This window comes from Bos mutus, chromosome 16 (genome assembly GCF_027580195.1).
Source record: "Bos mutus isolate GX-2022 chromosome 16, NWIPB_WYAK_1.1, whole genome shotgun sequence".
NCBI lineage: Eukaryota > Metazoa > Chordata > Mammalia > Artiodactyla > Bovidae > Bos > Bos mutus.
This window is the reverse complement of record NC_091632.1, coordinates 34,158,912-34,184,987: the sequence shown is the minus strand read 5'-3', so window position 1 is coordinate 34,184,987 and position 26,076 is coordinate 34,158,912. Positions and strand designations below refer to the sequence as shown.

The 26,076-nt window shown below is 43.4% G+C and overlaps 1 protein-coding gene and 1 long non-coding RNA gene across 3 annotated transcripts in view; one reads left to right on the top strand and one right to left on the bottom strand.

Annotated features, from left to right (window-relative positions):
* The window catches only part of DDI2 (DNA damage inducible 1 homolog 2), a 43,380-nt gene extending 42,050 nt beyond the window's left edge, over window positions 1-1,330 (bottom strand). Inside the window, exon 1 of one of the 2 annotated variants that reach the window (XM_005888876.2) lies at window positions 987-1,330. In XM_005888876.2, the coding sequence (XP_005888938.1) occupies window positions 987-1,124 (138 nt within the window). In that variant the 5' untranslated portion in view covers window positions 1,125-1,330. The remainder of the gene's footprint in view (window positions 1-986) is intronic. The other variant, XM_070384964.1, reaches the window with a different exon arrangement.
* Window positions 1,331-2,024: 694 nt separating this feature from the next.
* On the top strand, window positions 2,025-24,909 carry LOC138991254 (uncharacterized). The gene is made up of 3 exons (XR_011467228.1): window positions 2,025-2,299; window positions 23,879-23,923; window positions 24,662-24,909. It is a non-coding gene; the product is annotated as an uncharacterized lncRNA (long non-coding RNA).
* The last annotated feature ends 1,167 nt before the right edge of the window (window positions 24,910-26,076 follow it).

Here is a 26,076-nt window from a genome sequence, read left to right as displayed (position 1 = left end):
ATTTACCTTCTGGGGCCTTGGACGACTTCTATAATTTTACTAATGTTTAGACTATGTCCTTCAAGGTCCACTTATCAATTCAGGATTTAGATGTTTTAGTGTGACGGCCACGGAGTTATAGTCATCAATTCTGTTTGGTGGCAGACCCCACACATTTTCTGAGAAGAAATTACTTTGCTTACTTAAAATGTAGGAGCAGCCGAATTTCTTTCCAGCAGGGTAAGGGAAATGAAACAACCCAGTCACACTGAGGCCCATTTTAAAGCTATTATCCTCAATAAGTACTGAGCTTTGAACTCACCCAGACTCTGAACTGGGATCTAAAAGAAAGGGATCTTGACGCACTACGGGGGAAGAGACCAGAGAAATAGTTCAGGTGAACTAATAATTACTTAAAAAAAATAATTTAACCAGAAACTCATGTGACAGGGAAAAAGAGCATTTCCAAAGGCTTCAAAACAAGACGGTGCAAGTCTCAAACTTTTCCTTTCACTTAGAGCGTAAATTTTTATATTTAAAGGTAAATTAAGTTTACTTAGGCAGGAGCCCTCTCCAAAAAAGCAGGTGAACATTTACCACAGAGACCTAAACTGGTATTTCTGGTTGGGGAAGCAGGATGTATAAACTCTCGCAAACCTACGGCTTCTTCTTAGGTCTGCGATGACACCCCAAACTCAGGAAATTAGAGAAGGGGCCAAAGAGCCAAAAGGTGGTACGCGCCCCACAGTCCACGCGCCTCTTAGGCTGCAGTGGGTGCGTATGCGGTCAGGTTCTTTGCTCCCTCCCCCAGCACCCCACCCCAACCTCGGGGTGTGTGGGGGCAGCTCCCCATTCCAGCTCTCTCCCGGATGCGGGGGTGGGCTGGGAATGGCCATCCTGCTTCCCCTCCACCCCCCCAATTCCTCACCAGCAGCAAAGGGAGGGCGTGAGGCCCCAAGGCGGGAGGGCTAGCTCCGCAGGGAGGCCCCGATCGCTGCTCAGCGTACCTGGCTCTCAGCCGCGGGAATGCCGGACTCGAGCTCACACAGAGCGCGGAAGTTGTGCAGCTCAAAGTCGGCGTCGACCTGGAGGGAAAAGGTCACCTCGGAGAGGTCCCTCCGCACACAGTACACGGTGAGCAGCATGGCCCGGGCCCGACCCAGCTCGGCTCGGCCCGGCCTCGGCGCGGAGCGACGGGGCGGCGGCGGGGCCTGGCTGGTGCTGCAGGCTGACGGCGCGGGTTGCTCGCTCGCCCGCCCGCTCGCTCGCTCCTTCCCTCCCTCACACACGCTCAGTGACTCACTCCCTCCCGCCCTCACCAGCAAGCACGGCCACCACCACCCGCCTGCGACTCCGTCTGCCTGCCTGCCGGCCTGCCTCCCACCGCTGCCGCCAAGCGTGCCAGCCTCCCGGCGCCCCGCCCCGCCGCAACGCGGATGCCGTAAAGCCTGCCTGGCCCGCTCCGCCTTCGCGACGCAGCGAAGGGGCGGGGCTGGGACGGGAGGCGGGAAGCAGGAAAAGGTTGGAGGGCGTCGTGGGAGGAAAGATGGAAGGATGAGGGCACGGAAAGGGATGAGGAGAAAGGCAAAACTATTCATCGCTTGGCCTAATAAGTCCTGTGGAGGACTCCAAAAATCTCATTTATTCATCCAACAGGCATTTATTGAGTGCTAGTTGGCAAATATCCACGTGGGTACAGAAATGCGTAAAAAGAAAAGCCTTTGCCCTTAAGGAACTCTGAAGCTGATAATGGAGACTGACAACCAAGCAGATAGTTCTAAAACATATTTTCCAACGTAGAAATTGAGGCTCAGGGAGCTTGCTTTTCTTCTTCTGATGATGATTAGGGTTAAAACCAAAATTATTACCCTATCTAGTGTATAGGACCCCAGCTCACTGGCCCCTGCCTTCCTCTGCAGCCCTGCCTCCTGAGCCCCTTCTGCATTCTTCCCTCCTGCCACACTGACTTTCAGTTCCTCCTAGGCTCCGTCTCCCTGCCTCGTGAATAGTTTTCCTTCTATTCACCAGGACTGTCTCTCGCTGGCAAATCCGAGCACCACTGCAGTAACTTTATTGGGCACAGCTTAGAATCCACCGGATAAAATATGTGCTACTTTAATGGCCTATTTAAGGCCACGTAACTGATGAGAAGTAGAAGCCCAAAACATGAGGATGAGTCAGAATACCGAAACAGAAAGAGGAAGACACAATGTATGTAAGATTGGCATCTCCCCATTTACCCCACCACTCCCCAGGGAGTAGGAACACGCTCTTCTATTTTAAAGAAAGGGAAGAGGGATCAAGATAGCTATGGATGCTGGTAAGTGTGGATAGATTGGGGGGTAAGAAAGTAAGCGAAAGACCAACTATAGATGGTTCTCTGTAAAGGAGGAGGACGGTTATCTGTGGAAAATAAAGACAGAAGGTGGAAGAAGTGGGTGGGGTGAAGAAGACTGGTACTTATCAGCTACTGCTGTTTCCATTGTTTCCCCATCTATTTGCCATGAAGTGATGGGACCAGATGCTATGATCTTAGTTTTCTGAATGTTGAGTTTTAAGCCAACTTTTTCAGCTTCATCAAGAGGCTCTTTAGTTCTTCTTCACTTTCTGCCATAAGGGTGGTGAAAGTGAAAATGAAGTCGGTCAGTCGTGTCTGACTCTTTGTGACCCCATGGACTGTAACCTACCAGGCTCCTCCGTCCATGGGATTCTCCAGGCAAGAATACTGGAGTGGGTTGCCATTTCCTTCTCCAGGGGATCTTCCTGACCCAGGGATTGAACCCTGGTCTCCTACCTTGCAGGCAGATGCTTTCACCTCTGAGCCATATCATCTGCATATCTGAGGTTATTGTTATTTCTCCTGGCCATCTTGATTCCAGCTTGTGCTTCATCCAGCCCAGCGTTTCTCATGATGTACTCTGCATATAAGTAAAATAAGCAGGGTGACAATATACAGCCTTGACCTATTCCTTTCCTGATTTGGAACCAGTCTGTTGTTCCATGTCCAGTTCTACCTGTTGCTTCCTGACCTGCATACAGATTTCTCCAGAGACAGGTCAAGTGGTCTGGCATTCCCATCTCTTGAAGAATTTTCCACAGTTTGTTGTGATCCACACAGTCAAAGGCTTTGGCATAGTCAATAAAGCAGAAATAGATGTTTTTCTGGAACTCGCTTGCTTTTTTGATGATCCAATGGATGTTGGCAATTTAATCTCTGGTTCCTCTGCCTTTTCTAAACCCAGCTTGAACATCTGGAAGTTCATGGTTCACGAACTGTTGAAGCCTGACTTGGAAAATTTTGAACATTACTTTGCTAGGGTGTGAGTTGAATGCAATTGTGTGGTAGTTTGAGCATTCTTTGGCATTGCCTTCCTTTGGAATTGAAATGAAAACTGACCTTTTCCAGAAAGTCCTGTGGCCACTGCTGAGTTTTCCAAATTTGCTGGCATATTGAGTGCAGCACTTTCACAGCATCATCTTTTAGGATTTGAAATAGCTCCACTGGAATTCCATAACCTCCACTAGCTTTGTTCATGGTGATGCTTCCTAAGGCCCACTTGACTCCACATTCCAGGATGTCTGGCTCTAGGTGAGTGATCACACCATCGTGATTATCTGAGCCATGAAGATCTTTTTTGTATAATTCTTCTGTGTATTCTTGCCACCTCTTCTTAATATCTTCTGATTCTGTTAGGTCTATACCATTTCTGTCCTTTATTGTGCCCATCTTTACATGAAATGTTCCCTTGGTATCTCTAATTTTCTTGAAGAGATCTCTAGTCTTTCCCATTCTGTTGTTTTCCTCTATTTTTTTGCATTGATTGCTGAGGAAGGCTTTCCTATCTCTCCTTGCTTTTCTTTGGAACTCTGCATTCTAATGGGTATATCTTTCCTTTTCTCCTCTGCCTTTTGCTTCTCTTCTTTTCACAGCTATTTGTAAGGCCTCCTCAGACAGCCAATTTGCCTTTTTGCATTTCCTTTTCTTGGGGATGGTCTTGATCCCTGCCTCCTGTACAATGTCATGAACCTCTGTCCATAGTTCTTCAGGCACTCTATCAGGTCTAATCCCTTGAATCTATTTTTCACTTCCACTGTTTAATCATAGGAGATTTATTCTGGTTATACCCGAATGGTCTAGTGGTTTTCCTTACTTTCTTCAATTTAAATCTGAATTTGGCAATAAGGAGTTCATGACCTGAGTCACAGTCAGCTCCCGGTCTTGTTTTTGCTGACTGTATAGAGCTTCTCCATCTTTGGCTGCAAAGAATATAATCAATCTGGTTTCGGTGTTGACCATCTGGTGATGTCCATGTGTAGAGTCTTCTCTTTTGTTGTTGGAAGAGGGTGTTTGCTATGACCAGTGCGTTCCCTTGGCAGAACTCTATTAGCCTTTGCCCTGCTTCACTCTGTACTCCAAGGCCAAATTTGCCTGTCACTCCAGGTATTTCTTGACTTCCTACTTTTGCATTCCAGTCCCCTATAATGAAAAGGACATCTTTTTTGGGTGTTAATTCTAGAAGGTCTGGTAGGTCTTCATAGACCCGTTCAGCTTCAGCTTCTTCAGCATTACTGGTAGGGGCATAGACTTGGATTACTGTGATATTGAATGGTTTGCCTTGGAAAGAACAGAAATCATTCTGTCATTTTTGAGATTGCATCCACGTACTGCATTTCGGACTCTTGTTGACTATGATGGCTACTCCATTTCTTCTAAGGGATTCTTGTCCATAGTAGTATATACAATGGTTTTCTGAGTTAAATTCACCCATTCCAGTCAATTTTAGTTTGCTGATTCCTAAAATGTCAATGTTCACTCTTGCCATCTCCTGTTTGACCACTTTCAATTTGCCTTGATTCATGGACCTAAGATTCCAGCTTCCTATGCAATATTGCTCTTTACAGCATTGGACTTGACTTCCATCACCAGTCACACCCATAACTGACTCCATTCTTTTTGGAGTTATTTCTCCACTGATCTCCAGTAGCATATTGGGCACTTACCGACCTGGGGAGTACAAGGGCTAGTATTTCTGCAGACTTTTTGCCTTTCCCTGAGGGTCATGTTATGGCTCACTGCCTCCACTCCGTGCATTTTTTTCTTGTTCAAGCAAGGGCTTGTCCAGAAGTACCCCCTGCAGGTTTTTGCTTACATCTGGTTGGAACTGTGTCACACAGATGCAGGAAAAGGCCAGGAAAATTGAGTGTCTCTGGCCAATCGCTCTGACTCAGGGTCCTTCCTTGTGGTGCTCTCTCTGTTCAGCCAAGATAGATTCCAGCAAGGAGGATTTTGGGAGTTTGATAGGACATGTGGTGTCTCCTTTTGACCTTTCCCGAGTTCTTCCAGTTGGTGGTGCCTTGTTAGTTCTGTGTTCCTTACCTCATGGACTGTAGCTTGCCAAGCACTTCTGTTCATGGGGATTCTCCAGGTAGGAATACTAGAGTGGGTTGCCATGCCCTCCTCCAGGGGATCTTCCCAACCCAGGGATCAAACCCAGGTCTCCCACATTGAAGGCAGTTTCTTTACCTTTTGAGCCACCAGGGAAGGCTCCTTACTAGGACCTCCTGTTATAAAACAACTCATGCAAATTATTACTATGGTGCCTGGACAGGGTGGGCAGTTTCAGTCCAGTGTTCCCTGTAACATCTCTACCGGCTCCAAGTGTAACCAGTATCCTGATTTTTAACAACATAGTTTTAGTTTGCTTGTTTTTCTACCACAAGTAAGTGGACTCACACAGCATGTAGTCTTGGGTGTGCCTTTCACGCAGCATTAAGTGGGTTTTGTCCACATCATTGCATATAATTATAGCTTGTACATTCTCATTGCTGTATAACATTTTGTTTGAGGACTATACCACCATTTATCCATTCTGTGACTGATGGGCATTTGAGTGGATACATTTATCCCTGAACCATTTTGTTCTTCAAAATTTGCAACCGAAAGAATCCTAACCAATATAAGCCCACAGCTTTTCACCAATTAGCTCCTTTCCCTCTTGGGTCTCACCCCTTTTGGACTCTGCTCAGTTGTCCCCTGGAATCTGACTCCTCCCACTTCTCTCACTCTGCTCTTTGAGATGGACTTTGCACCTCTGCTACTTGTGCCTGAAAATAGCTTCATACATCTCTGGTTCTGAATTCTAAGGTAGGATGGAGTAGTGTGGACAAGGCCTAGACAAGCAGGGCTACCAAGAAGTCCCATGATCATTGCTGTGAGTCAGTTCAGTTCAGTTCAGTCGCTCAGTCATGTCCGACTCTTTGCGACCCCATGAATCACAGCACTCCAGGTCTCCCTGTCCATCACCAACTCCCGGAGTTCACCCAGACTCACGTCCATCGAGTCAGTGATGCCATCCAGCCATCTCATCCTCTGTCGTCCCCTTCTCCTCCTGCCCCCAATCCCTCCCAGCATCAGAGTCTTTTCCAATGAGTCAACTCTTCGCATGAGGTGGCCAAAGTACTGGAGTTTCAGCTTTAGCATCATTCCTTCCAAAGAAATCCCAGGGCTGATCTCCTTCAGAATGGACTGGTTGGATGTCCTTGCAGTCCAAGGGACTCTCAAGAGTCTTCTCCAACACCACAGTTCAAAAGCATCAATTCTTCGGCACTCAGCCTTCTTCACAGTCCAACTCTTACATCCATACATGACCACAGGAAAAACCATAGCCTTGATTAGATGAACCTTTAGACCCTTGCAAATGATTGAAACTTACCAAATGCTCATTTTGTGCCAGACACTTGTCTAAGTGTGCTATGTGGGTTGAGTCATTTAATCCTCACAAAAATCCTTTGAGGTATTACCTCCATTTTACAAATGAAGAAACTGAGGCAGAGAGAGGACAGTCACTTGCCCAAGTACACACAAATAGTAAATGGCTGCTCCAAAGCCAGGCAATCTGATTTGGGTAATCAGTGTTTTTTTGAACTGAACTGATGGAGACCATTTTTAAAGTCTTTATTAAATTTGTTACAATATTGCTTCTGTTTTATGTTTTGGTTTTCTGGCTGTGAGGCATGTGGGATCTTAGCTCCCTCACCAGGGATCAAACCCATACTCTCGGCATTGGAAGGCCAAGTCTTAATCACTGGATCACCAGGGAAGGCTGCAGTCCACAGTTTTAACCATTATTTTTTACACTGCTGCTTGTGAGACCTCTTTTTATCATTCTAAAAGCCCTCAGAGAGGACTTCCCTGGTGGTCCAGTGATTCAGTTCAGTTCAGTCGCTCAGTCGTGTCCAACTCTTTGGGACACCATGGACTGCAGCACGCCAGGCCTCCCTGTCCATCACCAACTCCCGGAGTTCACTCAAACTCATGTCCACTGAGTCGGTGATGCCATCCAACCATCTCAGCCTCTGTCATCCCCTTCTCCTCCTGCCTTCACTCTTTCCCAGCATCAGGGTCCAGTGATTAAGACTCCTCATTCCCAATGCAGGGGACCCAGGTTAGATCCCTGGTCAGGGAACTAGATCCCATATGCCACAACTAAGACCCTGCAGAGACAAATAAATAAATGTTATTTTTTTTAAAAGCCCTCAGAGAAAGGAACAATTAGTATTCATTCTCACTTCGTGGATAAGGAAGAAACAGGTATGGGAATTTTAAATAACTTACCCAAGTTCTCTCAGCTAGTGAGTGGCAGATTCTCCAAACTGGAAGAAACTTGAAGAATGAAAACAACTTGAATAGAACACAAACGCTGTACCTGTACTTTAAAGGTGGGGACACCTTGCTGTCCTCCAAAACCCTGACTTTCCTCACTGTTTTGTCACTGCCAGCAAGTTGCTGTTTATGACTATTGAATAGATTCTTGCCTAATTCTTCTCTCCTAGAAATAACAAATCAGTAAAGGTATCTACCTTAGTTGATTTTTGAAATTCCACACAATAGGGATTAAATCTCCCAAGTACTGTAAGTACCGGAGAAGGCGATGGCACCCCACTCCAGTACTCTTGCCTGGAAAATCCCATGGATGGAGGAGCCTGGTAGGCTACAGTCCACGGGGTCTCGAAGAGTCGGACATGACTGAGAGACTTCACTTTCACTTTTCACCTTCATGCATTGGAGAAGGAAATGGCAACCCACTCCAGTGTTCTTGCCTGGAGAATCCCAGGGACAGGGGAGCCTGGTGGGCTGCCGTCTATGGCATGCCATCTATGGGGTCAGAGTCGGACACGACTGAAGCGACGTAGCAGCAGCAGCAACTGTAAGTACTTTTTCAATAGTTGTGGGTGCCTTTTTTTTTTGGCTTAAACATTGGAAAAGACCCTGAAATGCCAATACTTTGGCTACTTGATGCGAAGAGCTGACTGATTGGAAAAGACCCTGATGCTGGGAAAGATCGAAGGCAAGAGGAGAAGCGGGGGACAGAGGATGAGATGGTTGGATGGTATCACTGACTTGATGGACATGAGTTTGAGCAATCTCTAGGAGTTGGTGATGGACAGGGAAGCCTGGCACGCTGCAGTCCATGGGGTTACAAAGAGTTGGACATGACTGTGCAACTGAACTGAACATTTAATTCTCATAGCTCTGGAGGTTGGGAAGACCAAGATCAAGGTGCTGACAAGCTTGGTGTCTGGTGAGGGTGGTTGCATTTAAAAAAAAAAAAATAAAGCTCTTTAAAACTTACCCTCCTGGGACTTCCCTGATAGTCCAGTCGCTAAGACTCTTGCTCCCAATGAAGGGGGCCCAGGTTCAACTAAATCCCACATGCTGCATCTAAGACTCAGAGCAGCCAATTAGATAAACAATGAATTAATTTAAAAACAAACCCCAAAATAACCTTACTGTCCTTATCAGCTCCTGGCTGCTCAGAGAGGCCTGTCTTGCCTTATTTTTCCTGGCATGTTAGTTGATAGCAGATGGTGGTGCTCCATTCTACTCATTTTACATTAGCACAAAACCTGTTTCGGTTTCCTGTTTCTTAGGCTGGGATCATGTGCATATGTATAATGCAATGCCTCCTTCCTTTCCCACTTATCTTTCCTAAAATCTGATAGCGTTTCCAGTCCCACTACATTCTAGGTCAACTCTTCCTCCTTTCTGATGCACCTTGTACTCACTGGGCTATCAAAACATTTCAGGTAATTATGGCTGTAATTTCAAGCACCATAATTTGCCTACTCAGAGGTTTGGATCTAGAGATCAATATGTACTTTGATTACCAGATTCAGCCCTGGGCAAAGCCACAAAATAGGCCAAAGTTTGTCCTTGGCAAGCTCAACTTTATACTCCTTCCTTGGCTCCTGAATGTTCTCCCCAATTGTTTCTCTTACTTCTCACGTGTTCCTGCTTTCTTCACTTGCCTTTTCAAAACTTGCTCTTAAGAAAGGATTTAGGATTTAGACCAATTCTCACTAACGTAGTAGTGACAGCAGAAACTCAAAATAATCTCTCTTAGGCTATTTGCATTTTAACCAGGGGTAAGTTGTTAGCTGCAGATTTCTCAGCTTCAGGAAACTTGTTGGGGAAGGTCAATTTTCCCAAGAGCCTTCTGGATTGACACAAATCTACTTTACATACTCTGTTGACAGATGAGCTGGGCCTTGCTCATCTATCCTTGATATATCTAGTTCAGTACTCACTTTGGCAGTTAAAACTACTTTTTTCTATTTTTCCTTCCTCTTCAAGAAACTCTTGGTTTTACAGGAAAAACGTGAGTATCTTTCTTCTTAGGACACCACATTAAAATTGTGGAGGAATCCTAGGTGTCATGGCTAAGAGTGTAGAGCCAACTGTCAGATACGAAGTTGATACAAAGCATTCTGAGGGTGGGCACTGCCAATGTCAGAATAGTTGCAACACTGTGGATATGTTCCAAAGTCCTTTAGCCATCAAAGCAGCCTTGATCCACTCAGCATAATCAGTAGTAGAACCTTACTGGACATAAACTGTTTATTCATTTCTGCAGCAAAGGATTATTAACCCCTACTGCATGCCAGACATTGTTCTAGGAACTAGTGGTGGTACAGCAGGGAACAAGATGAAGTGCACTTTCACATGTAGCTTACATTCAGTAGAGGGTAGCAGACAACATATAGAATGTGTAAAGTGGTGATAAGTACTACAGACAACAAAAAAAGCTAGCAGTGAATAGGGAGAATTGGGGAGGGAATGGGGAATTGGGGCACACTTTGCTACTTTACACAGGCTTTCTGGTCACAGAAAGTCGGTCTTATAAGGTGACATCTGAGCAGATGAATTAAGTGAAAGCATACATCATGTGGACACCTGTGTCATTCAGCTAAGGTAATAGGAAGCGTAAAGACCTAAACACAGAGGCATACTTGCCCTGTTCAAGAAACATGAGGAATAGCACTTTTGGAGGTGCCTTCCCAAGAAGGGATCCAAGAAGTGGATAGGAGCACAAGGGACCAGATCATGTGATAGGTAATTGAAAGGACTTTGGCTTTTGTTTTTTAAATTTTTCACTCATTTTTATTTACTTGGCTGTTTTGCTGAAAGTTTTAGTTTTAAGTTTGAAGGATTTATCATTACACACAATAAAAAATTTCAATCTTTATAATAGAGGATTACTTGGCTTAATTTCAATATAGTCATTAAAAGAAGAGAAACAAAAAAATAAATAAATAAAAGAAGAGAAACAGGAACAATAGAAACAAGTAACAGCACATATATCACCAAATTGAGCTGACCAACATCCATACTTGAACAGCACTAGGAAGTCCCTCCTTAATGGCAATCTGGAGTCCCAGCTGGGAAAAGGTCCCAGGCAGGACATGTTGTGACATGTCCACTCCATGGGTGAGACCTCAAACTGCAGTTTGGAGGGGCTCCTTCTTATAATCCCAGGCCACAAAATGATATCATCATCAGTTTGTGCACAAAAATGCAACTCTGGTTTTACTTTAACTCTTTCACAATGCTGTTTGTTTCACCTTGTGAGTCACTAGATTTTCCAGACAATTCCAAGACCCATTCCTTTTTTAAAAATCTAAAGCCACCTGACTTGCTGTGCTTACAAGCAGACATGGAATCTGGTCAGTATCAAGGCAGGCCAAAGACCTGCTTTCCTGCTTCTGAAGCCTGAAAGAGATTTCATTTTAATTTCCCTAACAGGGTCTTAGTTGTAGCATGTGGGATATTTTGTTACAGCATTTAAACGTTCCATTGAGGCATGTGGGATCTAGTTTCCTGACAGGGATTGAACTCAGGCCCCTGCATTGGGAGTTTGGAGTCTTCCTCACTAGACCACCAAGGAAAGCCCAAAAAGGACTTTGGCTTTTTACTGACTGAAACATGAAGCCACTGGAGCTTGTTTGGCAAAGAAGTGACATGTTGTGACATGCATGTTAAAAAAAATCACTTTGGCTGACGTGTGAAGGAATGCAAGAGTAGACAAGTTAGAAAGCTATTGCAATAACTCAAGTGAAACATCATAGGGGATCTGACCAGGGTGGTAGCTGTGAAGGTAGGGGAAAGTGGAGATAATCAGATTCTAAATTCATTTTGAAGGTAAAGCCAACAGGACTTGTTGATGCATTGGATAGGGGGTATGAAAGAAGACTCAAAAGACTACAGTATGTAAAGTAGGTAAAGTACTTTAAAGCCCTCTGCTTGCTAGAGGCAAATTTATTACAATGAAAGGATAGCCAACAACCTCCTGGGCAGTTTTTAAAAAGAAGACCTGGGCCATCCCTGTTATTTTCTCAAGTCCCTTTCATAATCAACGTTTTTGTTTTGTTTTGCCAGGCCTCACTGGCCTTTGGAAGGGGTGGAGAAGGTGGAGTGGGGGGGGGGGGGTGGGGGCTGGGAAAAGGCTGTCCACACATCCTGATCTGCATGCCGGGGACTTAACACTTCATGAACTGACATGTGGATAACTAGGTTCAATCTCCTCACTCACGAAAAGCTGATTTAGTTCTCTAAACTCACAAGGTAATTCTACCTTTTCAATAACTACTTCGGCAAGACAATCTCCCCAACCCCGCCGCCCCCTTCCAAAAAAATACTCTCCTTGCCCCAGATGCAGTATCTCTTTCAACCAGAATTGAATATGCTTTCCAGTTCAATATCCTTTATGTCCCTAATTTTCAGCCCTTATTTATCAAGAAACTTCTTGCCATCCTAACATTTGCTGGTCTTAAACAGAAGGCAGATTTCAGCCATCTAACGAACCTAAGAGGAAACGCTCCTGCACGACCAAACTAGCCTAACGCAGGTAATTTAGAACCGTTTCATCGCTCTACTACAGAAAAGGCTCAACTGGTGGTTGCGTTTCTCTTCGGTCAGGGCAGTCAAAGCCAGGATGTCCTACAAGACCAGGGCTAAAACCCCAGGAGACTCCTCTGCTGCCGCCATCTCCACGCCCGCCGTCCCAGAGCCCAGCAAAAGGCGCCGGCGCCGCATCACGTGCCTGCAGCGTAATCTCCCAGTGGCCAGTGGTGCCTCATTACATGACTCGCCCGACCAATGCTTGGCGTCCGCGCTCCAGGCTCCTCGTTGCTAGGTGACCTCAGCCACGGCTGGTTTGCAGTGCTTGGCTGGTAGCGGTGGAAACTTCAGACCCGGCTCAGTCTCTTCGCCGCGCCAGTCCCTGCGAGGGTCTTTTGCTACGGATGCTTTCTCTCCGGCGGGAGCCTAAATGGCGCCCCCCGCCCCCCACCTCCTTCCGCTTTCGAGGCTTGAACCCAGGCGTCCGAATATCCGCTATCAAGCGGGCTCCGGTTCCTTAGGGCTCGGTGCCCCCTCGGCTAAGAGAACCGGCGCAGACTCTAGTTCCAGCAAGGGTGTGACTGAGGCAGTGACTAGCTGAGAGACTAGTGCCTGGTCGTTGTCTAAGGCGTGGCTTCCTGCAGCTTTCTTTGTGGCTTATGTGAAGATTTAGGCCTGTTGCTTTGGCCAGAAAAGGGAAATTGGAACTTTGTGTGCTCTGCTTCCCTGAAATGATTGTTTCTTGAGTACTTGTGGAGTGAAGGATAACAGATTTCGATTTTTTAAAAAGTGTGTTTGTGTGTATGAAAGTGAAAGTTACTCAGTCGTGTCTGACTCTTTGCGAACTCATGGACTGTATAGTCCGTGGAATTCTCCAGGCCAGAATACTGGAGTGGGTAGTCTTTCCTTTCTCCAGGGGATCTTGCCAACCAGGTGATCGAACCCAGGTCTTCCGCTTTGCGGGCAGATGCTTTACCAGCTGAGCCACAAGGGAAGCTCCAAAATGCTGGAGTGGGTAGCCTATTATCCCTTTTCTAGCGGGTCATCCCGACCCAGGAATCCAACCGGGGTCTCCTGCATTGCAGGCAGATTCTTTACCAACTGAGGTATCAGGGAAGCCCATATATATATTTTTTTGACTTTTGACTTGAATATGTCAAAATTTTCAAGTTTATATGTCTAACTTTTATTTTAAAAAAGAATCTCTTGCCTTTGAGATTTCTGATAACACTGGCAGTCTTTTTGCTGTTCAGCATTTTAATCCAGAAATACTGTGGTGTGCTTGGAATTTGTATATACCTCACTGCACGACTGAGCGACTTCACTTCACTTCACTGCTTATTAGAAAGTTTGATGTTTTGTGCGCTCACTCAGTTGTATCTGATTCTTTGTGACATGGACTGTTGCTCAGCAGGCTTCTCTGTGCATGGAATTCTCCAGGCGAGAATGCTGGAGTGGGTTGCCTTTTCCTCCTCCAGGGGATCTTCCTGACCCAGGAATTGAACCCATGTCTCCTGTGTGACATGGGTTCAATCAAGTGAACCCCTGTCTCCTACATCTCCTGCACTGAAGGCGGATTCTTCACCGCTGAGCCATTGGGGAATATTTTTTTTTGATATTTCATATTAGGTACAGATGATATGTATGATATGATATCTCATATATACCTAATATGAATGAAATAACTAAAATTCAGTCCATATATAAATTAGGTTGATATTTCATATGTACCTAGTTTATATGTACCTAATTTATATTTGCACTTGGCTTCACTTATTTCATTCTAATCATCCACTTGTGGAATAAGATGGGGAGATTTCTCTAACCTTTTTTTTCTTTTTTGTCATGCCTAAGGAAAAATGACCAGAAAAACTATTTGTCAGACATCAGTCCTTCTCAAGGTTGAATGTGTATAGAAACCATTTTGGGGATCTTGTTAAAATGCATAGAGTGAAGCTTCAGGTCTGCAGCAGGGCCTGAGAGTTTTTGCATGTCCTGAAAGCTCCCAAGTGCAGAGGATGCTGTTGGCCTGATGCACAGTTTGAATAGTAATGGTCTTGCTACTGCTATTGCTAAGTCACTTCAGTCGTGTCCGACTCTGTGTGACCCCATAGACGGCAGCCCACCAGGCTCCCCTGTCCCTGGGATTCTCCAGGCAAGAACACTGGAGTGGGTTGCTATTTCCTTCTCCAATGCATGAAAGTGAAAAGTGAAAGTGAAGTCGTTCAGTCGTGTCCGACTCTTAGCGACCCCATGGACTGCAGCCTACCAGGCTCCCCATCCATGGGATTTTCCAGGCAAGAGTACTGGAGTGGGGTGCCATTGCCTTCTCTGAGTAATGGTCTTAGGTAATTGCTATTTCTAGTTACTGGCACAATTGCCTCCTTTCTGTATCTGATTTTATGCCAAAGCAACAATTTCATAACATTTGTGAGCTTTTAGTTACATATGAAGAGAAAATCGTAGGATGGAAATGACCAATAGCAGACAGTCTACATGGAATCTCCATTCAGTACTCATTTCAGGTATTTTCTTAGTTTGACCTTCCAAGGATTTAAAAACTTTTCGTTGTTAAAAAGACTTTTAAATAGAGAAGGTGAAATTTCTTCTGGCATGGAAGGACGTCCCATTGACTCACCAAGCATTCCCAGTCCTTTGTTTCTGTTAAAAGCTTCATCAGATTAGAGCACATCTGCAGTTCTGAACAGAGACACTAAGCAGTAAAGACTAGCCAGTTAATGCTTCAGTTAAAAGTGAAGAAACTTTAAATGGTATAGGAGCAATTAGATATCCAGGAACGCAACACAATGATTTATAGAACTGATGGGGCTTCATATGTGTGAAAATTAATGAAAATCATATTGTCACTAATGAAAGATTTGAATGTCCCAAGTAGGTTCTTTGACTCAGGTTTTGGTGCTGTGGTTTCCGTAACGTTTTCTGTGCTTGGGGTTTATTGAGCTGGAAAATTTTTGACCAGTCTTTCTTCATATACTTCTCTGACCATGTCTCTCCTTTGAAGTCTCCCAAGTACACATGTATTAATTAGGCTACTGCAATTTGTCCTATAGCTTAATGATGTTCTGTCCTTTTTTAAAAATTTTTTCTTTATTTCATCAAACTTGTTTTCAAATTTACTAATTTTTTTTGGGGGGGAGCAATGTTTAATCACCATTAATCCTATTCAGTGTGATCTTAATCTGAGAATCGTAGTTTTCCCAAAGCATGATGACTAAAGTACCTTGTTTACCCAGAGGAGATCTCTCCACATTGTGCTAAAGTACTCTGCCTCGTTGAACAGTTTTATTGGCAACTTGGATGAAGTCAAGGAGAGCAAGCTTATTAAATGTTTAGCTGACACAGAATGAGGAGATTGCACTGAGTCAGCTGATAGGAACAAGTTTCACAGAGATAGAGACAGGTTAGAATGATGAATTGAAATGAACAAGATGAAATATAGACCCCATCGTTAAGTTTCAAAGAGTTTGATGCACCAAATAAGAGAGGTATGAGTTCATGGATGAAAAATGATCAGATCAGATCAGATCTGTTACTCAGTCGTGTCCGACTCTTTGCGACCCCATGAATCACAGCACCCTAGGCCTCCCTGTCCATCACCAACTCCCGGAGTTCACTCAGACTCACGTCCATCGAGTCAGTGATGCCATCTAGCCATCTCATCCTCTGTCGTCCCCTTCTCCTCCTGCCCCCAATCCCTCGCAGCATCAGAGTCTTTTCCAATGAGTCAACTCTTCACATGAGGTGGCCAAAGTACTGGAGTTTCAGCTTTAGCATCAGTCCTTCCAAAGAAATCCCAGGTCTCTTCTCCTTCAGAATGGACTGGTTGGATCTCCTTGCAGTCCAAGGGACTCTCAAGAGTCTTCTCCAACACCACAGTTCAAAAGCATCAATTCTTCAGCACTCAGCCTTCTTCACAGTCCAACTCTCACATCCATACGTGACCACAGGAAAAACCATAGCCTTGACTAGCCGGACCTTTGTTGGCAAAGTAATGTCTCTGCTTTTGAATATGCTATCTAGGTTGGTCATACTTTCCTTCCAAGGAGTAAGCGTCTTTTAATTTCATGGCTGCAGTCACCATCTGTAGTGATTTTGGAGCCCAGAAAAATAAAGTCTGACACTGTTTCCACTGTTTCCCCATCTATTTCCCATGAAGTGGTGGGACCGGATGCCATGATCTTCGTTTTCTGAATGTTGAGCTTTAAGCCAACTTTTTCACTCTCCACTTTCACTTTCATCAAGAGGCTTTTGAGTTCCTCTTCACTTTCTGCCATAAGGGTGGTGTCATCTGCATATCTGAGGTTATTGATATTTTTCCCAGCAATCTTGATTCCAGCTTGTGGTTCTTCCAGTCCAGCGTTTCTCATGATGTACTCTGCATATAAGTTAAATAAACAGGGTGACAAAATACAGCCTTGACGTACTCCTTTTCCTATTTGGAACCAGTCTGTTGTTCCATGTCCAGTTCTAACTGTTGCTTCCTGACCTGCATACAGATTTCTCAAGAGGCAGATCAGGTGGTCTGGTATTCCCATCTCTTTCAGAATTTTCCACAGTTTATTGTGATCCACACAGTCAAAGGCTTTGGCATAGTCAATAAAGCAGAAATAGATGTTTTTCTGGAACTCTCTTGCTTTTTCCATGATCCAGCGGATGTTGGCAATTTGATCTCTGGTTCCTCTGCCTTTTCTAAAACCAGCTTGAACATCAGGAAGTTCACCGTTCACATATTGCTGAAGCCTGGCTTGGAGAATTTTGAGCATTACTTTACTAGCGTGTGAGATGAGTGCAATTGTGTGGTAGTTTGAGCATTCTTTGGCATTGCCTTTCTTTGGGATTGGAATGAAAACTGACCTTTTCCAGTCCTGTGGCCACTGCTGAGTTTCCCAAATTTGCTGGCATATTGAGTGCAGCACTTTCACAGCATCATCTCTCAGGATTTGGAATAGCTCAACTGAAATTCCATCACCTCCACTAGCTTTGTTCGTAGTGATGCTTTCTAAGGCCCACTTGACTTCACATTCCAGGATGTCTGGCTCGAGGTGAGTGATCACACCATCGTGATTATCTGGGTCGTGAAGATCTTTTTTGTACAGTTCTTCTGTGTATTCTTGCCACCTCTTCTTAATATCTTCTGCTTCTGTTAGGTCCATACCATTTCTGTCCTTTATCGAGCTCATCTTTGCGTGAAATGTTCCTTTGGTATCTCTGATTTTCTTGAAGAGATCCCTAGTCTTTCCCATTCTGTTGTTTTCCTCTATTTCTTTGCAGTGATAGCTGAAGAAGGCTTTCTTATCTCTTCTCGCTATTCTTTGGAACTCTGCATTCAGATGTTTATATCTTTCCTTTTCTTCTTTGCTTTTCGCTTCTCTTCTTTTCACAGCTATTTGTAAGGCCTCCCCAGACAGCCATTTTGCTTTTTTGCATTTCTTTTCTATGGGAATGGTCTTGATCCCTGTCTCCTGTACAATGTCACGAACCTCATTCCATAGTTCATCAGGTGATTTTTTGGTTGATTGCACACTCAATATAGATCACTACCATGACATATTTGTTAGAAAAGGGAGACAGAAAAGTTTTTGCATTTTATATTGTATATATAAATCATCCAAAATAAAGAAGATAATTATTCCTCCCCTGTAAATTTTTCATCTCTAAAAGTTCAATTATAATCTTTTTATAGCTCTCATGACTCTACTCATACTTACCATTTTGAACATATGAAATACAGCTCTGATAACAATTTTAATGTCTTTGCTGCTAATTCTAACATCTGTGTCATCTCTGAGTCAGTTTTTACTGATTGTCTCCTCATTATAGATCACATTCTCCTGTCCCTGCATACTTGATACTTGTTGGGATGCTAGATATTGTACGTTTTACCTAGTTCAGTGCTAGATACATTGAGTTGGCCAGAACGTTCGTTTAGTAAGATCTTATGGGAAAAAACCTGGACTGATCTTAGTTCCCCAGCCAAGGATCCAACCCACGCCCCCTGCAGTGCAAGTGCAGTGTCCTAACCACTGGACTGCCAGCCAGGGAATTCCCAGTGCTGGATATTTTTGTATTCCTATACAACTTGAACTTTGTTCTGGGGTGTAGTTATTTTAGAAATAGTTTCTTTTGGGTTTTGCTTTTAAGATTTGTTAGACAGGCACAGAGCAGTGTTAACTCTGGGACTGATTATTCCCCTGAGGCAAGACCTCCAGTGACCTATAAATTATGATTTTTTTTCTTTTAGTTTTCTGGCAGTGCCATGCAACTTGTAGGATCTTAGCTCCCCAACCAGGGATCAAACCCAGGATCCAGCAGAGAAGGCCCCAAGTCCTAACCACTGGGCCACCAGGGAATTTCCATAATTATGATTTTTTCTAGTCTGGTTAGTGGGAATGGGCACTATTCCCAGCTGGCTGTAAGAGTTAGGCACCTTTCCCTCCAATCCTTTCAAGTGGTTCTTTTCCCAGCCTTAGGTCATTTTCTTAACGTACAGGTACTAAGCAGTATCTGGGTGAACACTGGAAGAAATCTCGGGTTCTCTCTCTCTCTGAACTGCTCCCCCTTCTCTGTTACTCTGTCCCATGCAGTCCCTAGACTCAGGTCTGTATGCCTGACTCAGGACTTCTCTGAGCTCTGCCTCAGTTTTCCTTTGCTGTTCTGTAGCCTGGAAACTCAGGCAGTGCTGGGGTAGTACCAGGGCTCATCTCATTTATTCCTTTTTTGGGGAGTACTGTCCTTTGTGGTCTGATGTCCAGTGTATTTAAAAAAGCCATTGCTTCATAGTTTATTTCTCTTTTGGTTGTTGTAGCTGGGACTCTAAGTCTGGTCCCTGTTTCTCCATCCTGATTTCTGGAAATGTAAGTCCAAATATCACACTAATTTTATCACTTTTATCACTCAAACCCATTAAATACTGAAATTCTTAACTTGCATAATGTTGAACTCACATCCAGTTGATTCCAGGAGAGGACAACTATTCTCTTGTTTTTATATTCCTACAGACTTAACCAATAGCCTGGCACTTGGCTGACACTCAGTAAAAGCTGGAGTGGATGAATAAACTATTTTGAGCAAACAGCTGTCCATCAGCTTATGGTGTATTCTTCCAACATTTGTTGATGGGCTTTTGCAATTTTCTTCTTGCCTGCCAGTAGCAAATGAAAGCTAGGCAAAATGGAAATTTCTGGGACTTGTTATTTATGATTGTAATTATCTGCAAAAATGTGCCCTTTAAAAAGCTTATTAACAGGCATGAGGGAAGTTTTGGGGGTGATGAAAGTGTTCTAGATCTGGGTTGTAGTATGGTTTGCACAAGTTTATAGAATAAATAATTGATTTATACACTTAAAGATAGATGAATTTTTTGGCACATAAATTACACCTAAGTAAAAAATTAAAAAAAAACTTATCTTGACGATTTCCAAGACATTTTAAAGTTAAAAAAGGAAGTTGCCAACTACTTTATATAAGCTAAATCGTTTTGATAGTTTCAAAAGCCTAATATGCACTGAAAGATAACCTTGATTGGGTAGGGTAGACTATAGTGGACTTTTATTTTGTACCACACACATTCCTTTTGTGTTAAGAAAAAAAGATTTTAAAAGGAAGATTGCATTTTTTTCATTAGAAAATCAAGTAAAGGGCAAAAGAAAAAACATTTGACTCATCCACAGGGCAGTGGAGGCTGTAAGATTAGAAATCAGAAAGCCTGATTCTAATTCTTGTTCTGTTTTTTGAACTCCAGGCTAGGACAATTTTGGGGGGTGGGGGGAGGGGAGAGATGCTACACGCAAGGCTTGTGGGATCTTAGTTCCCCAACCAGGGATCAAACCCAGGACAGCAGTGAAAGCACCGAGTCTTAACCACTGGACCACCAGAGAATTCCCTAGGACAGATTATTAGCCACTGGCTATTGTTCCAGAAGAGAGGAGTAATTGGCATTAAATTTTTTCTATTGTTTGAAAGGAGGATAGAGACACTTTTTATTTTATTTTTTTAATTTTTATTGGAGTATAGTTGCTTTACAAGTGTTGTGTTAGTTTCTACTGTACAGAAAGTGAAACAGCTATATGTATGTGTGAGCGTGTGTGTTAGTTGCAACCCATTCCAGTATCCTTGCCTGGAAGATCCCATGGACAGAGGAGTGTGGCAGGCTGCAGTTCAGTGGGTCACAAAGAGTCAGACACGACTGAACGACTAACACACACATTGTTCCAGAAACTAAGTTTAAGTAATGAAGTGAATATTTGGAGTCTGGATCTTAAGTGTCAAAAGTGGAGCTCTGAAACAAGCCCCATTCCAAGCTATGGAAATAATGTCAATACAGGGGAATCCTTTTATCCTCTGAGCTATCCAATAAATGATGAAACACCCTCCCTCTCAACTACTCTGACTGAAACCTTTGACATATAAGATCATCTCTAATTTAGGATCCTAGGGAGGAAGTTGCTTTGTAATATACAGTGACATCACTGACTTACCACCTCCCTTTCCTTATCAAATATAAAGTAATATATCTTATTTATTTTATAGAATAATAGGAAGGACAAGTGAGATAAAATATATCACATGTTGAATTCAGAAGGAAATTAGGATGTAAAAGCAAGTCATCATGAAACAGAATACTTTATCATAACACTGATTTTGTATCATACATGCTTTATTTGTATGAGATCTCATCTGAACTTCAAGCATTGATCTTGATCCTCCAAACACATATATGAGGATGTTCTCCTGGGGTGAGTTACCTGGCATGAGTTGGTTCATACATTTGTCTAAACAGCATTTTCCCATGTGTCCTAGAGCTCTGTGTCAATTTAGAACCTCAATTTTAAGCTATAGTCCCTTTGGTTGTTGTTCAGCCCTTAAGTCATGTCCAACTCTTTGTGACACCGTGGAATACAGCACACTGGGTTACCCTTGTCCTTCCCTATCTCCCAGAGTTTGCTGAAACTCTTATCCATTGAGTCCGTGTTGCCATCCAACCATCTCGACCTCTGTTGCCCACTTCTCCTCCTGTCCTCAGTCTTTCCCAGCATCAGGGTCTTTTCCAATGAGTTGGCTCTTCGCATCAGGTGGCCAAAGGATTGGAGGTTCAGGTTCAGCATCAGTCCTTCCAATGAATATTCAGGGTTGATTTCCTTTAGGATTGACTGGTTTGATCTCCTTGCAGTCCAAGGGACTCTCAAGAGTCTTCTCCAGCACCACAGTTCTAAAGCATCAGTTAAAAAAAAAAGCATCAGTTCTTTGGCTTTTAGCCTTCTTCATGGTCCAACTCTCATATCCATACATGACTACGGGAAAAACCATAGCTTTTTGTTGGCAAAGTGATGTCTCTGCTTTTTAATACACTGTCTAGTTTTGTCACAGCTTTCCTTCCAAGGAGCAAGCATCTTTTAATTTCATGGCTGCAGTCACCGTCCACAGTGATTTTGGAGCCCAAGAAAATAAAATCTGTCACTATTTCCACTTTTTTCCCTTCTATTTGCCATGAGCTTCCTGGGTAGCTCAGCTGGTAAAGCATCTGCCTGCAATGCACGATAACTCAGTTTGATTCCCAGGTCTGGAAGTTCCCCTGGAGAAGGGATAGGCTACCCACTCCAGTATTCTTGAGCTTCCCTGGTGGCTTAGCTAGTAAAGAATCTGCCTGCAATGTGGGAGACATGGGTTTGATCCCTGGGCTGGGAAGATCCCCTGGAGAAGGGAACAGTCACCCATTCCAGTATTCTTGCCTGGAGAATCCCATGAACAGGGGAGCCTGGCAGGCTACAGTCCATGGAGTCACAAAGAGGGACACGACTGAGTGACTTTTACTCACTTCACTCACTTGCCATGAAGTGATGGGACTGGATGCCATGGTCTTTGTTTTTTGAATGTTGAGTTTTAAGCCAGCTTTTTCACTCTTGTCTTTCACCCTCATCAAGAGGCTCTTTAGTTCCTCTTTGCTTTCTGCCATAAGGGTGGTGTCATCTGCATATCTGAGGTTTTTGATGTTTCTCCAGACAATCTTGATTCCAGTTTGTGAGTCATCCAGCCAAGACATTTTGCATGATGTACTCTGCATGGAAGTTAAATAAGCAGGGTGACGATATACAGTCTTGTCCTACTCCTTTCCTAGTTCTGAACCACTCAGTTGTTCCATGACTGGTTCTAAAGTGTTGCTTCTTGACATGCATACAGGTTTCTCAGGAGGCAGGTTAAGTGGTCTGGTATTCCCATCTCTTTAAATATTTTCCACAGTTTGTTGTACTCCATACAGTCAAAGGCTTTAGAGTAGTCAATGAAGCAGAAGTAGATGTTTTTCTGGAATTCCCTTTAGCCGTCAATTATTGAGTGTTTAGCCTCACTAATAACTTGAGTCAGATCTATATACCCAGAGTATATAGTTTACAATTAATAATCAGCCCCTGCATTTGTTTAGTTCCTTTCTCTCTAAGGACCAGGTTGATGATATACTTTTAGATCTACATCATCATGAGGAAGTCTGAAAAGGTTAGTTAGCTTTTACAGCCCCCACCCTGCAGATGAAGAGGAGCTATTCAGAGTCAGCTGACTTCCTTAGGCAAAGAAGAATGCCATCTAAAAATGCACTGGAGACTGGCTGGGGCTTTGAAAAAATCTAAACATTTTCTTTAAGACAGAAATCAAATGGTGCATTGGGAGAGTAGCTTTGACATACATACACTACAGTGTGTAAAATAGATAGCTAGCAAGAAGTGGCTGAATGAACTTCCCAAGTGGCTCAGTGGTAAAGAATACACCTGCCAATGCAGGAGACATGGTTCGATCCCTGGTCAGGAAGAACCCCTAGAGGAGGAAATGGCAACACACTCCAGTATTCTTGCCTGGAAAATCCCACAGACAGAGGAGCCTGATGGGCTACAGTCCATGTGGATGCAAAGAGTCAGACATGACTGAACAGCTGAGCATGCAAGCACAGCAAGCTGACTCTACAGCACAGGGAGCTCAGCTCAGTGATCTCTGATGACCTAGAAGGGTGGGATGGGGGCTGGGGGTGGGAGGAAGCTCAAGAGGGAGAGGGGCTATATATATATATAATCAGCCATATTATATGATTCATTTTGTTGTACAGCAGAAAGTAACAGAATATTGTAAAACAGTTATCCTCCAATAGTAAATCAAACGGTCTGAAGAGTATATTAAGATAGCCTGTTGTATTATCAAATTGTTGAGGTGTCCGGAGGAAACCTGCTTGACTAAATGACTTAAGCCATGTGTTACCTGATTGAGTGATTGAATGAGAGCTCTGTCCATTTCCTGAATTCTCCTATTAAATGACTAAGCGGAAGTTTTCTGTGCCCTCTCCTGGCTTGACTTTGAAACTGCACAACAGATATATATTGCTTTGTCTCCCCTTCTCTTGCCTTAGGAGCCTCATTTTGGACTAGAAAGACAGAGAGGGGCCACTTTACTTGACATCTGGATAAAAGTGGTCAGATTAATCAAGCTTCCATTCAAGAAGCTGCATAGAGAGATAGAACAACCAATCTCGTGTTCAAATAGTAGGTACTCTTTTCTGTATTCCAACAATGGAGGTAACTCCATTGTGAACTTGTAAAGTATTCCATGAAGCATTGTTGTGTGTAACAATGTAGGTAAAATAAAGGGAAGAGTGGAGATTTGGACAAATTTTATTAAAAGCATTCTGAACATTTTCAAAATTATCTGTGTTTTTCTTTGGAGGCAGAGGACAAGGATGGTCAAGATGAACGCTGATGACGTAACAAGGTGAGTGGCGTGTCCCAGAAAGCTCCAGCCAGGTGTCTCCGGGAAGCTGGAGTTGCTGCAGGGTCATTGCTGAGCCTCCACAAGCACAGACAAGTTCAATGTGGACTTCTGTGTAACCCTTGCATCATCTGCTAGGCCAAAGGAAATCCACACAGGCAGCTCAAACGTACATGGTGTTTTTCTTACACACTTTGGCTGCCATGATTGTTCTTTGACTGAAATATTAATCACCCCAGAGCTGCTTTCTATGGCTTCCAGAAGATCTGTTCAGTCATTCAGTCAGTCACTCAGCAAACCAAACATACATTATATTACTGGGTTTTTACAAAGCACTGCCCTTGGAGGCCAGCCAAAAGGAAGAAGGAGACATCAGAACTTATAATTTACTAGAACAGTGCTTTGGAATCTTTTTCCTGTCATGGCATACATAGAAAATTATACAATTTTAACAACCAAAATGGGAAAAGCATTTGAAAAAGGATACATGTATATGTATAACTGTATCACTTTGCTGTACACTTGAAACTAATACAACATTGTTCATCAAATATACTCCAAAATAAAAATTAAAAAAAAAAGAAAATTATACAATTTATATGTTCCACTGAGGTAAAGGGGAGGTAAGTGGAGGAGGGATTCAGGGGTATCTATATGGGATTTGGTAAAAAAAAAATTATATTTTTTGGAGATCAAACCAGTCATTCCTAGAAGAAAACAATTCTGAATATTCATTGGAAGGACTGAAGCTGAAGCTCCAATACTTTGGCCACCTGCTGTGAAGAGCCAACTCATTGGAAAAGACCCTGATGCTGGGAAGGATTGAGGGCAGGAGGAGAAGGGGGTGACAGAGGATGACATGGTTGGATGGCATCACCGATTCAATGGACATGAGTTTGAGCAAGCTCCAGGAGGCAGTGAAGGACAGGGAAGCCTGGTGTGGCGCAGTTCATGGGGTTGCAAAGAGCCAGACATCACTTACAGACTGAACAACAACAACAACACATACTGTATAATGATGATTTGAAAAATAAAATTATTAAGGACAGCATTAAATGTTGAGCTGATATAAAGTTTCCAAATAAAATACATTCCAAATTTTCACTTTCTTCTGTGAATGTAACTATTTTTTCTCTTATTTTATTTAAAAATTTTCTTTTGGATGTAACTATTTTTATTATTTTTAAAATTTATTTTTAATTTGAAGATAACTGCTTTACAATATTGTGTTGGTTTTTGCTGTACAGCAATGTGAGTCAGCTATCAGTTCAGTTCAGTTGCTCAGTTGTGTCTGACTCTTTGAGACCCCATGAATCACAGCACGCCAGGCCTCCCTGTCCATCACCAACTCCTGGAGTTCACTCAAACTCATGTCCATTGAGTCGGTGATGCCATCCAGCCATCTCATCTTCTGTTGTCCCCTTCTCCTCCTGCCCCCAATCCCTCCCAGCATCAGGGTCTTTTCCAATGAGTCAGCTCTTCGCATGAGGTGGCCAAAGTATTGGAGTTTCAGCTTTAGCATCAGTTCTTCCAGTGAACACCCAGGACCGATCTCCTTCAGAATGGACTGGTTGGATCTCCTTGCAGTCCAAGGGACTCTCAAGAGTCTTCTCCAACACCACAGTTCAAAAGCATCAATTCTTTGGTGCTCAGCTTTTTTCACAGTCCAAATCTCACATCCATACCTGACTGGAAAAACCATAGCCTTGACTAGATGGACCTTTGTTGGCAAAGTAATGTCTCTGCTTTTTAATATGCTATTTAGGTTGGTCATGACTTTCCTTCCAAGGAGTAAGCATCTTTTAATTTCATGGCTGCAATCACTATCTGCAGTGATTTTGGAGCCCCAAAAAATAAAGTCTGACACTGTTTCCACTGTTTCCCCATCTATTTCCCATGAAGTGATGGGACCAGATGCCATGATCTTAGTTTTCTGAATGTTGAGCTTAAAGCCAACTTTTTCACTCTCCTCTTTCACTTTCATCAAGAGGCTTTTTATATGTATATATATATCCCCTCTCTCTTGAGCCTCCTTCCCACCCCCGACCCATGAATGTAACTTTTCAGTATCAGGTTTTAAGCTTAAAATAGCTACTTGCAATAATGACCAGAACTTTTCCAGAAGGATGTCTTTAAGTTCTTGATAGCCATGAATA